The sequence below is a fragment of the Pipistrellus hanaki genome, assembly GCF_964339955.1.
Source record: "Pipistrellus hanaki genome assembly, chromosome: 7".
Lineage (NCBI taxonomy): Eukaryota > Metazoa > Chordata > Mammalia > Chiroptera > Vespertilionidae > Pipistrellus > Pipistrellus hanaki.
In genome coordinates, this window is record NC_140509.1 from 17,970,565 (window position 1) to 17,984,363 (window position 13,799).

At 46.8% G+C, this 13,799-nt stretch overlaps 1 protein-coding gene across 6 annotated transcripts in view; it reads left to right on the forward strand.

Annotated features, from left to right (window-relative positions):
* TFAP2B (transcription factor AP-2 beta) overlaps positions 1-13,799 on the forward strand; it is a 29,732-nt gene that overhangs the window by 2,697 nt on the left and 13,236 nt on the right. For 3 of the 6 annotated variants that reach the window (XM_084890595.1, XM_084890594.1, XM_084890597.1), the window contains exons 2-4: positions 828-854; positions 2,183-2,641; positions 7,389-7,449. In XM_084890595.1, the coding sequence (XP_084746721.1) occupies positions 828-854; positions 2,183-2,641; positions 7,389-7,449 (547 nt within the window). The remainder of the gene's footprint in view (positions 1-827; positions 855-2,182; positions 2,642-7,388; positions 7,450-13,799) is intronic. The other 3 variants (XM_084890598.1, XM_084890596.1, XM_084890599.1) reach the window with 1 other exon arrangement.

The window sequence follows — 13,799 nt, forward strand, 5'->3', positions numbered from 1 at the left end:
GGCTAGCTTCCTCTTCTCTCCCCCTCCAAACGCTAGCCAACGCCTTCTTCTTATTATTATTAATATTATTATTATTATTTTGTAATCCGCACACAAAGCACCTTGGGCGATCCGTTCTCAAGTCCCTCTCCAGGAACAAGGACGCCTCCATGCCACACAAGCCCCCTGCGATGCCCTCCCCCGCCGCCCCATCCGGGGACGCAGAGGCTGCTGAGCGGGCGGCTGTCCCCAGCCCCGCTCACTGAAGTTCTGCCTCTTTCCTGCTAAACTTTTCCCCCCTCCGACCGGGCCGCCTCTGCCAGCCCCCTCGTCTGATTACATCTAGTAATTCTCCACTGAATGAACGTCATTTACAATAGTAGGGGAGCTCTGCGCTGGCTGCTGCTTCACGCTCCATTTGTCCTCCATTCTCCCTTTAAAGTACTCGTGTAATATTAATAGTCATGAATATCAATTATTATGAGGCGGTGTAGGCAAGCGGAGGGAGGAAGGGGCGCCGGAGCAGTCTGAGCCCAGCTGCGGGTGGAAGAGGACTGCTTCTGGAGCCCGGAAAAAAAAAGAAAAAAGAAAAAAAAAAAAAGGCAGAAGGAAAGAAAAAAAAGGCCCCAAAGATAGCAAGAGACCCATGCACAGCTCTGTGGGTGACAGGCAGCGCCAATCTTGTTTGGGGGGGGGGGGGTGATTTTTTTTTTTTTTTTTTTGGATGGCTTGCCCTGGAAACACTTCAAGCTCAGCTTCTGTGTCCAGCTCGTTTCTTCGCTGGACTCCTTGATTATTTTTTTTAATCATTGTTTGATTTTGAGCAGTAACCAGGCTTTTTTTTCCAGATGTTAGTCCACACCTATTCATCCATGGTGAGTTTGGATTCACGTTGTACCAGAACTGCCTGCATGCTCCCTCTCGCTGTCTCTCTCTCTCTCTCTCTCCCCATCTCTCTCTCGGTCTCTGTGTGCGTGTCTCACTCTCTCTGTCTCTGTCTTCCTCGGAGCGCCTTTGGCTTGGTAATTTAGCACCATAATTGGACGAGGCTGCAGCTGCTTCTCTGCATTGTGTGTTTCTCCGTCTGAGCTCTTGGAGTCAGCTGGGGAGGGAGGGGGGGGGGAGACCAAAGAGAAAACTTTTCACTTGCCATTTGCAGTTTGGAAATTTAGGTGACCGTTTCTCCAAAAAGAAACACGGGGACTTTCCCACGGCATTTCCACAGAGGAGAGGGAGAAACTTAAACCCCCTTCTCTCACACACAGACCTCCTCTTTTTCTTTCTTTCTTTCTTTCTTTCTTTCTTTTTTTCTTACTTAGTGAACCACTCCAGATAGGACCAACAGGGAGTTGTCTGGGCTTTTTTTATTTCCCCTCCTTCCAACCTCAAGTCCTTCATTTTCACACCCTGGAGTCTATAACAGCATTAGATAGAGAAAAGCAACCTTTGAAATAACTCCTTCAAACCACAGCTCCACTTCACAGGGGCTTAGGGTAGGATTCCTAATGAGATCCATTTCAATCAGACACTATTTAAATTCATTCCTCTTGTGGGGGGGGGGGGTAGTTGGGGGGTGTGGTGGTAGGGGGACTGGGAACCCAAACCACACAGATCCCTGCAGCTCCTGGAATTGCCAGGCCGGGCGGGGAGCTCCCGGGCAGCCCCCTGGGTTGCCAGGGAAGGCAGAAGTTGGTTTTGAACTGGAGGGGCAGCGCAGCTGACAGTCTTATCTGCTATGCTCTGGAGCCCTGGCAGAGTTAGAAACCACTGCCCCCAACACCCAGCAGAGCACAGGCCGTGTGTAAGCAGGGTGTTTTTAAGGAAGGCATGTAGAAACTCCCTCCTCCATGCACAGCGATTTCCCCCTCGCCCTTTTTTTGCTGGCTTTGCACTCCCCACCGAGGGCTCCTATGTCGGGTCGGTTGTGTGGGTGATTCTCCCCATTCCCTCCCCCTCCTCCCCCCAAAAATAAAGCCTTGCATTTGGGATTGCTGAAAAATCACTTGCCCTCTGAGCCCACTTGGCAGTGTCAGTTTCAGACTCCTGCTTCCCCTGGTCCTGGGGAGAACGCACCGAAGCCGGTTCTCCATGTGTCGCTTGTATTTTTTTTTTCTTCTCCTTCTTCCCCTTGTCTTTCCTCTCTCTCTCTCTCTCTCTCTCTCTCTCTCTCTCTCTCTCTCTCTCTCTCTCTCTCGGCTCCCAGGACCGGCACGATGGCGTCCCGAGCCACAGCTCCCGGCTCTCCCAGCTGGGCTCGGTGTCCCAAGGACCGTACTCGAGCGCCCCGCCGCTGTCCCACACCCCGTCGTCCGACTTCCAGCCGCCCTACTTCCCGCCCCCCTACCAGCCGCTCCCCTACCACCAGAGCCAGGACCCCTACTCCCACGTCAACGACCCCTACTCCCTGAACCCCCTGCACCAGCCCCAGCAGCACCCCTGGGGCCAGCGGCAGCGCCAGGACGTGGGCTCGGAAGCCGGCTCCCTCCTGCCCCAGCCCCGGGCCGCCCTGCCCCAGCTCTCGGGCCTCGACCCCCGGAGGGACTACCACTCCGTCCGCCGGCCCGACGTGCTGCTGCACTCGGCGCACCACGGCCTGGACGCGGGCATGGGCGACAGCCTCTCGCTGCACGGCCTCGGCCACCCCGGGATGGAAGACGTCCAGGTAAACCACCCACCGAGCGAACGAACGAGAGGGCCTGGAAATAAATCGCGAAGGCTCCTCCGGGAGAGGGGAGCGGCGGGGGTGGGGCGGCTGTCTCCTGGGGGGGGGGTGTAGTTTGCATCTTTAGGACAGGGGACCCGCTGGACACAGCGTATGGGATTTGTTTGTGTCTGTAGGGACGTGTGTGGCTCTCTAGTGGAGGTCTGAGTATGCGAGTGGAACCGCTAGGAATGAAATCGTGAAGGAGGGAAGTAGGTGTGTGTAGCTGGATCGTTGAGCATCCTCAGCACCAAGGCTTAGATGTTCTTGTCTTGCCCCTTCCTGTTCTCTTGGGTGTTGGGGGAGCAGCCTGGGACCCGCCCCACCGCACGTCCTGTAGTGGGCCTGGCCCCGTGGCTTGGCAGGTGAAGACCCAGCTGCAGAGGGGCTGGGGCTCCTGCGTGGGGACACAGCGTCCTGGGTAAGCTCAGAGGTTCTGCTGGATTTGCAAAGACTATTAAGCGGGACAGTGCACGTTGGAAGAAAAACATGGGCTGCATTGATCCAAGCCAGGTATTCCTTCCAATGTCCCATACATAACCTGCAGGTCCCTTTTGCTAAGATGTTTGAATTCCAGAATCATCACCCAAGAAATGGGATCTTTGTGGGGAGAGACCCAGAAAGCCACATTTCTGTCTGAGAGTCCGTGAGGACGGCTACTATGTGAGAGATTCTGCTCACCTTTCTGTTCATTAAATGACTGAGGAGCAATATTCTCCGCTCCCTCTTCAAACCTTCCCCTCCGTGAATACTTTATCCTCCCCAATGTTACCATCTCAATGGAAAGGCATCACGTGTTTATTTCTTAAAACAAAAGGCTCAAAACACTCCCCCTACCCGCACACTATCCCATCTGCGACCTACACAATGGAGCCTGATTTGGTTGAGAATACTTGATTAAACTAAACAAAGAAAGCATCAAAGAAATGTTTTTTTAAAAAACCTGTCTGGGTGATTCTAAGCAGGTCTCCTTTGGCTCTTGAGTTTAAATAGTCTCCAGAAAAGATAAATATGGTTGAGAGGTATTTCATTGACACTCTGGTCTCATTGGCATAGTTGTGTACTTTCTGCGTTATGGTAGGCATACCTCTGAGGCAGTGAAAAACGAAATGGGGAAGGGACAAGGGTGCACAAGTCTTTCCTCTATTTTGATGAAGAAAAAAAAGTATGCTGGACAGTTAAAATGCGGTGGCAGCATCCGATGCGGTCTGTGGGTAGTCTGTGATGGTTTACTGTTTTAAAGGAAATCCAGTTATGTATTGTTTTCCAAAAATGGACGGTCTCACCTGATTTGTGGCTGAGTTTACCCACCGTAATAAGAATGATAGTTTTGTTGATTTAATAGAGCTTGACTGTCCCTGTCTGGAGATCATGCTCATTTCAGAATATCATATGAGATGAGAAATATTTAATAGTTGTGGGGTGTGTGTTTTTTTTTAATGCATTGGGGTGATATGTGTCTGGGAGGGAGTTTTTAAATTAACCTTTTGGAGTAAGGTTCAGAGTGCTAGATAATGAAAGTGGATCAGCTCATCACCATGCTGTTGGCAGTGCTGACACTGGCTGTCACCTCCTACCGCCCCCCAACCCTGCTGGCCCAGTGACTCAGATGACCCAACGGAGGAATTCCCCCCAAAGAGGGACGGGATTTATTTGGTTTCACATTTTAAAGGAAGAGATCATTGTGAGGCGTTTTGAGTGTCTGGCCAAATGCGAAGGACGAGAGAAAAAACGGGGCCCGGTCTGTGCATTTGGGGGAACACCCCTGTCCCAGAGTGGCCGGTGGGCCCAGCTGCTGTGGATGGGAACACAGACCACAGAGGGGAGGTAGGTAGCTCAGAGAGGAGAAGGTGCCGGCCCAGCCTCAAAGGTTCCCCCCTACCCCACCTCTGCCCAGCTCCTTCCCCAGAAGCATCCCAGCCAGGAGTCTGGGGAAGTGGGCAGGCTCTTGGGACTCTGTGTGGATGACCCCGGTGCTAAGGGTGGCGAAGGATACACCGGCACCTTTCCCAGAGGGCCCATCTCGTCGTTGTGAGGTGTGCTTGTCTTGACTCGGGGTAGATGACAAAGATGGGGGAGAGGAGATGTACCCAGGACCAGACCCCCAAATCCAGAGCTTCCATTTCTAGCTTCAGGATCTGGAGCTTGGGGGATCCAAAGTTACAGGAAGGAACCTGTCCGGGTTTCAAACTTCCCTGCAGCCAGAATGGGCTTGCTGCGCAGGGTTCTTCAGGCCTGGGCTGTAATCACTGGTTCAGCCTCAAGGGCTTAGTGGGTGTTCTGGATCCCCTATACCCCACCCCACCCGCCCACCAGACAGACCCTGAGAGGGCTGCCTGCCAGTGGACTTCACAACCAGGGCTTCTCATCTGGCCAAGGGCATTGGGGCTGTTATGTCACACACACACACACACACACACACACACACACACACACTCACACTCACACTCACGGCCACCGCCCCAGCCATGAGAGAAGGAGGAGAGCTAATTAACCAAATGCTTCTAATATTTTTTTAAATGAAACTATAAAACCCTGTCAATTTCTATTTCAATTTACTCACAGGGGCTATTAAACTAGCAAATCGCTGCTTGGGTTCTGGGTATGCTACATTTCACCCACTGTGTGTGTGTGTGTGTGTGTGTGTGTGCTGGTGGTGGTGGTGGGGGCAGTGTTTAAAAAAAACAATTTAGAACCAACAGCATCAGAAAGAAAGAGGGGCTGAGATGACACCTCGTTTGGAGTTTGTTTAGTTTGTTTAGTTCCCAGGAAAACCTCTTTTCTCCTTCCAATCAGTTGCTCTCTCACCTCTCATCACCTCTGCCACCCATGAGTGTAAACATAGGAGGATGTGCAGGCAAACCTCCCAACGTGCGGGCACGCGCAGCCCCCACACACAGGCGCGCACACACACACACACACACACACTCTCCAACACGCACACCCGTGTCTTAAAGCAACCCCTGGTATCACTTTTAACTAAAGAAGTCTAGTAATTACGAGTCTGAGTTGTTTTTCTGCGCTTCCGCATGCAGTCCTAATTAAATCTTTACGATCCTCCCCGTGACGATTAAGCGCCAGCATGCTGCGTGAATATCCTGTACAAAAACCCAGCAGGCGGCCGTAATTAGATAGAAAATCAGACAAGAGCCTTCTCATTAACTACCACAACTACCCCGCGTCGCTGATGAGGCGTATATACATATTGACGCACCGACGGGAGTGAGGTGTGGGGGCTCAGGAGATCGCGCCCACGGACAGAGGAACGCTCGTGTCCCTCGTGGACGCGTCTCCGCTGTAGACACGTGGGCACAGGAAGTCGTGGATCCTGTGTGCATGCATGCGCGCGTGTGCGTGGTGGGGTCTCCTGAGGAGTCTCCAACAAGTTCCATGAAGTCGTTTTTTTAAGAAAAAGGATTTTTGCTATTTCTTCAGATGTGCATGTTGCAACTTGGAAAAACGGTTCTTAACTGAGAATAACAATTTTCCCCCACCTTTCTGAGAGCGGAGGAGTGGCGGACTATTAAACACCCAAAGAAACAAAGTATAATCTGCCCCTTCCGTGCTTAGATCATCTCATCTCTGGCCTCTGACACGCCCCTGGTTTGGGGGAGGCAGTCTCACCCTCCCCCCCACCCCCGTGAGGAACATACACCTTGTCTGGGGATGCAGCACGAGGGGGGGTGGGAGGTGCAGTCAAAACACCACCTCGCTCCCTGGGTCCCTTTGCTTTGGGTGACTGACGAATGGATCCAAACGTGGGTTTCTGTGGATCAGAGGAAAGCAGGTGTCCATCTCAGAGGGACCTAGCGCTTATTTTAATTGCGTGGGCAGGCAAGGGAACCCACTGCTTTTGGAGGCCCAGGGATGCACAGCCAGACAGCAAGAAACCCATTCCAACAGCTCTTTCCCTTCAGAAGTGCTGCCAACACCCAGGGTGGAAACTTGCCTTCTGAGGGATGAAACCATGGCACGGAAGATGAAGGCTCTTGCCAATCCCCAGGTGCTGACTGGGAGCATCCGGGCCCCTGTGTGTGTCTGTGTATCTGTGGTGGCTGCCTTCCTAACAGGTGTGCCTCTTGCTGGGAAGCTGGGTTGCGAGGGGAGCAAACGGTGCAGGATCCTCCTGGGGACTGTTGTACGGCAGGAAGTTCACCGCGGCTGTGCTTGGACCGCAGTGGGTGTGCGGTCCTGGTGGCTCGCAAACATGTTCCTATGTGTTGCTGTTTGCATTCCATTCCAAATGGCTCAGACTTTAATTAAAATCCCATAATGTAAACTGTTATGTATTTGTGAGATGATTCTGGAGTTAAGATGCGCAGGGATAGAACAGAAAACCGAAATTGCTCTTACTAATATGGGTGGAAATCTTTCAGCTGTTGCCAAATCCTCACAATTCATAAGAGCAAATAATATAAAAGTTTATATGTCTGTGTAATATTTGTGTTGAATATAATCACTGAACCAATACCACATCCCAGGTGACGCTCACAGTTTTTTTTTCCCTCTTCTTTCATTGGGAGAATGTATAATTTGGGTGAATTTCATCTCTATGCCGAGTCAGAGATAATAATGATAATAATAAAACCTCCCTTTGTGAATTAATATAAATGGAAATAACAGACACTCCAGTTTGGAATGACATGATTTATGTGTGCGATTCTTTAATATCCAGTCAATTTGAATAGTGATGTTTTTATATCCACAGTCAGTTGAAGATGCCAATAACAGCGGCATGAATCTATTGGACCAGTCTGTCATAAAAAAAGGTATGGCTTATTTCCCCCCAAAAGTAAACAAACTTCTCCTGTGCATTGATGTCTTCGTGATGAGTTTTCACTTTGGGGCAATTCATTATTTTATAAGACACAAATGTTTGTTCACAATTATGGAACAGAGGCTGTCTAGGTGAAAGGGCATGTCGGGAAGAAGGAAATGGGGAGGGAGGAGGGAAAAACAAAACCGCAGGCAGAAACCCGGATGAGAGAGAGAGAGGGACAGAGACTATGGCCATTTTTTCTCCTGGTACATTTGATAGCAAGTCTAGATACTATCTCCAATAATTGAGCTACCATCATGTATGGAACTAGGTGGAAAACCCTGCTTTCAAAAATGAACCAGAATTCTTTCATTGATAACTGGAATTTGCTGGACTCAACCCTCGGTCATTGAGACAGTTCCCTCCCTCCTTGTTTTTGTGTTTGATTTTTCGGTGGCATTTTTGTTCCCGGTACTCTGTGTTTTACGAGTTGTTCCTTCTTTTGTTTAATTGTGCCAAATGTGTCGCTAAACATGCGCATCCTGAGAAGCTGAGCCAGCCTATGCACATTTCTAAGTCTTCCTACATATGCGTTCATGATTTAGTGTGACTGTGGAATCACCCCATACTGTTAAAGGGCATGCGATATTAACAAATGTTTGCAGTCTCTTGTACAGCTGTAAGCAAAATAATTAACTAATTAAACTAATTAAATGTAATTACAATAACTCATTTCGGGCATATTGCAGCTGCTTAATTCTCCCCCCTTCTTCTCTGTCACTGAGAGAATGCTTGGCGATTAGTGTGGCTGTCCCAGGGCCCGAGTGTCACTCACCTGCCACACATTTAGGAGCTTGAATGTGTAAACAGAACGATCTTTAATGATCACAAGAACCGGTGTTTGGAGATACAATTTTTTAACTACAGTAACCCTTTCTTATCGATGCTGGAGAAGACCTGTCCTTGTTTGGTGTCAACAAGCCCCAGCCTCGGTCATGTATGATTCATGGGAGCCACATGACCTGCACAAAAACAATGGAAGATGTTTTGGAAAATAATCCAGAGTCAAGATGATATAGTAGGAGGGTTGTGAAGTGAGGATTCTGAGGAGGGTGAGGCATTCTACATTTTCTTCTTTTACAAAAGGCAGAGAAAGTAGCTCTGAGAGGTGGGAGCTGGGAGGTGGAAGCTGTACTTAAAGTGATGCCATTTGGCTTTGGAATGACCGGTGAATAATAAGGTTTGGGGCAGAAGTACTTAAGTGTTGCTTTAAATATCTCCCCTTCTCTTCTTTAGATAGTATCATTTCTTCAGTTTTTAATGTCAGCTTTTGGGTTTGCTCAAGTGTCTGGTTGCTTAGATTTGCAACTGTGCTGACAGCTCACTTTCACCATTTCCTCTTGGGTCTTCTCTTTTGGTTAATTGCTGGTTAATGGGGGAATGAGGGGAGGGAGGGTAATTCTTCATTGGCTGCTTTTGTTTCCTTTTTGTTTTAGTTCCCGTTCATTTTCATGGAAAGCCAGAACTCCTTAGCTCAGAGCTCCAGATCCTAGAAGCAGCATTTGGGCTGGCAGTGGGGCATGCCAACCGATGACCAATCAGAAATGTTATTAATAGCCAGGCCAATAAACATAATTGGAATAGAGCTTGCCTAACCAAAGGGAGGTGAACTTATTCTCAGATGTGTGAGGCTTTCCTTTCAGGGCTTGTATGTGTTTGCCATCAGAATGTGAATATTTATGTGTGAAGGTATATCTTCAGGAATAAGAAAAGGAGGATATTGACTAAAGTTACTGGTTTTGTTTTAGAAACACAGTACTTGTTATGGCCCTAAAAGGTTTTTCTTTATGTTTTGTTTTGTTTTGTTTTGTTTTTTAAATAATGTGCAGCTTAAAACATCTAAGTGGCACCCTTGTCACTTTATTGATTTAGGGGGTGTGGAATGAATATGAAGTGTTAGGTTAACTCCATTATTTAATATTTTATGTATTTGCTTTATTATTACATGAAGAAAAGATCCCAAGATCATAATTTTAGTTTTAGAGAGTTATGGGTGGAATAGGAGTAAGTGTTTGAGTGGCTTTTGTAAATTACTGTGTACCACTAAAATAAGGTGATGAGTTCATTAGCTCCTTCTGCTCTTGGTCTCCATCTTTGTCCCTCCCCCCACCTTTTGAGGGATGTCTCCAAAAGAGGAGGTAAGAAAGTTTTATGAACAAAATAGTCTAAATTTCAACAACTGGCAGGGGACTTCGTTGCTTAATTTATTTTCTAATGGGCTTTTAAAGAGATTTTTAAAAATTCTACCTTGTTAATAAAATTGCCTTAACTGGCCCAGGTTTGGGGTCTCTGCCTGTGTTTATGAAGCCAGGAAATTTAGGTATAAAAAATTTCTCTCTCCTCCTCCTTCCTTTCCTCCTTCCCCCTCTCATCTCTCTCTCTCTCTCTCTCTCTCTCTCTCTCTCTCTCTCTCTCTCTCTCATTATGAAATGACACCCCACTTCTAAAATTTGACCACTCCAATTTTTCAGCCCTGTTGATATCGCCCCATAGATTACAGGCTAGCTCTCTCGTTATGTTTGCTATCTGGGCTTAGCTGACATTTCTGAAGTAATTTAGTTAAGAGGAAATGAGTTGTTCCCAGTAGAGAGAGCAAACGAGTGGAGTGAAGGTAGCCAGCGTGATAAATGGCTCTTTCATTTGAGGATCTCCAGAGCTCGTTTAAGGCTAATTTTCTGTATTGGCCCCCTTTGAGCTATTAATGCAATCGGCAGGGACCGTGGCCCCTCTCCTCTTAGCTGCCCCATTAGAGCTCCCATTAAGCTGCCAAGTCTGAGTCTCAACTCCATGGCAGGCGTGGGGGGTGGGAGGTGGGAATAATGAAAGGTGCTTTCTAAACTCTCCTAATCTAAACCGGCAGAGGGTGGTTAATACGATTTGAAGGGGGCTGGTCAATGAGCAATCAATAAAGTAATAATGAGAAGGATTCGGTACATTAACAGTCTAAAAATCCAACGAGACATTAAAAAATCGTTCTTAACTCTCAGTTCCATCAGGATTGGGAATATGGGCTGGTTGGGAGTAGGGGTGCCCCAGCTTATACCATGATCACCGCCAACATCCTACAGACTAATTTTTTTTTTAAAGTCTCACCTAGATTAAAAAAAAAAAGTTTGTGGTGCAATCAGAGGCCAATATGCAATTGGTTTCACACCTTAAGCATCAGGGGGAAAAAAATGCTGGGATTTCTTGGAAAGGCTAGTGTGGCTGGAGTCCAAGGTCCAAATGTGACTGTAGGGCATTTTCATCGGTCTTAGGGATATCCTGTTTGGTTAGTTCCAGTGTAACCTCCATTCTCTCCCTTTCCACCCTTAGTTCTGGCCCCTTCCCCACACAAACACTTTGATTGGTGTGGGTTTTCTTTCGGGTGGGGGAGAATAAAGAATTTGCCAATTTCAATTACAGTAGGTTCTGCTGGGATTCTTCCTTCTGACTTAAAAGGTGAAAGTACTGAGAGTCTGAGAAGGTATGAGTTTCCTCTCCAGCGAAGAGGTGTGCCTTCCCAGAGCTGATGTGGGGCCCTACTGATTCAAGCAGGGCCCCACTCTGAGATGCACTCCAGCCACCCAGGGAGTAATCAGAGTGCATAGAATTTCAAAGCTGGGAAGATTAGACACCCTTCTTCCACACCACCTCCAGTGTGGGAACTCAGAGAGTAGGTAAATTACTTTCTCAAGGTCCCATGTGTTAAGTAAGCGATGGGACCCAACTCAGTTTCCAGCCTCTTTAGGTTTGTCCCTAAAGGATGCCAGCACTGAATGTCTGTCGCTTTTCTTATGTTCCATCTCTCTTGGTGGGAATCCTTTTATTTTTCTTTCCAGGATTTCAGTACTCATTTTGTACAGTTGTTACATATGCATTTGGAATAAAATTTAGCCCTCTGGTGGATGAGAAACAATGCAAGTGTAAGGAAAGGAATGCTCTGCTGGTGAGAAGTAATTTTTTCAAACAGTGCTCAACCTCTTGGAGGCTTCCTGGTATAGTTTGCATATTTAAATCCATGTACCTTTCAGAAGGATTTAGCCCTTGAGTCTATTTTTTCCCTCCTCCCGCACCAGCAGGTCAGATTAAGGGGGTCTGTTTCCAGTCAAACGCAAAGATCTCAAAGCTACAATTTCACACTTAAGTTTAAAGAATACAGATTAAGAGCTAGCCTATTAACACTTTGGCTCTATATATTCCACTAATAAATAATATTCCCTCTAATCATTTTTCTTCCTCTTTCTTAAATAAAACTCCAGTCACAGTAATGAGATATTATTCTGTTTTTAAACCTTTTCCTTCCCCCCAAAATAATGCAAAGGAAAAGGGAGGAGGTTGAGAAAATTTTGAGGGTGTTGCATCCAGAAGTTGGCCATGCTATCCAACTGAGAACTGAAGAGAGAAAACACACACACCACAAAAACAGTTTTAATGTATGCACAGAAAACTGTAAACATGTAAAGAACTGAGAGCTTCGTGCTGAGTTTTGCTATGCTCCATTTCCTTACCATTTCCTGCTGTCGCTTGAAACCTATCTTAGTCATCTCTGGGTTCCGTGAGCAGGAACAGTGTACTCATAATTACTAACAAATCAACCGGGCCCTGTTGCTCTCTGGGTTTATTGATAAACTGGAGGAAAGCAGAAGGAAAAAATACCAAGAGTAAAATATGGGGGTAATCAGCTGAGCTGAGCAGATGTGAGGTGGAGGGGAAGGTAGATGATAATACTGCTACGGATTTAAAGGAAAGTTGGACCAGAAATGTGTAGGCTCTAGTCTAGGTCACCAATGCTAAGTTCCGGTTGGAAAAGAGCTTTATAACCTGAGGTTGAGAAAATACAGGATAGGCATATGATAGACACACTTAAAAACGGAAATATCTGATGCATGTCTGTTTAATAGCTGCTTATGGATAAACAAAAAACTCCTCCCCCTTCTCCCTAGACAGTAGTGTGCTGACAGAAGCTGACCAGATTGGTGATATTTAGGTGATAATGTATATGTGGAAAGGAAGGTACAGGGGAGGGAGCAATACACATTCCCCAAAGGAAATAGCTCTTGTCAGGTAAATCAGGCAATTAGCAATAGTGAAATTAGAGGGCAAGTTATAAAGTGTCTCTAAAGGCCTGGCTCTTTAAGAGATCTGACATCTGGGACTGTGAGAAGCAGGTACAATTCCAGTCCTCAGGAGATATTCAGTTATCCAGGAACTAGGAACTGAACTTACTATTTTTAGATTAGTGGGTTTTCTTCTGTTAAAATATTCTAAGTAGTATTTAAATATGAAAATGTTGCTGAGTATCAAGTGTGAGATTTTTATACAGTTTGTGTCTACAGTTCATACCATGTCAAAATACAAGGGGCAATCTACATTTTGGGGGAAAGTTTCCCAAGGTTATCTAATGTCAGTTTTCATGATCATACATTATTTGTTTGTAATGCTTGAATATGAATCTGACATATGGAAATCAGAACTGCTGTGTGGAATAAGATTGATTAAAACAGATGTGGATGCTGTATAAGAGAATCAAATGATAGATGTTCCCATCCCAATCACTGTCTATTAAATGAATTTAACTCAAACTTAATTAATACTCACACTTCAACTTTTTACTGGTTCACTCTTAAGTGGGAAGCAACATCACTGATGAGACTATGATGAGGGGAGTGAGAAAGAAGCAAGCCCCTCAGTAACTTACCACCTCCACCAGGTCAGTGCCCAAGATCCACTCTGCTAGCTGACATCATTGATCTGCCCTGGGAGAAGGTCCTGGACTCTATGAACAGAGCCAGAGATCCAAAAATACATGCTAAGCAGTCGCAGAAGGGAAATGCTTCAGTCCCTACACCCACTGCCCTAGGAAAGCCCCTTCCACAAAGTCTTTATAAAGGGCTGAACACAATGCATAGTAAATAACAGATTTGGGACCTCACTGGCTTTTAGGAGGCTCTAAACAATCATGAAGGTCTGAGTGCTGGAATCTGTGGCACAGAGACCAAGCTGTTACAACAATCTCGTGTTGGTGAGTCTATTCTGTACAAGGGAAATGATACAGCTTGTTTGACATACAGAGTTCTAGGCTCCAGATGGCAGAAAGAGCATATCTTTCTACGACTAGGATTATAGGGAGAGACGGAGTCTTCATTAAAGAGGCGGAATGGAAGCCTCCCTTTTCAAGAAATTCCCTGGACTGGTGATCAACAAATACTGCTTGAGTATTTGGAGCCTCCTTCCCCAATGGAAGAAACTAAGGTGTAGGGCAAGTCTGGAGAAATAGTCGCCTGCACGGTGGCTTCTAGAGTTTGCAGAAAGCAAATG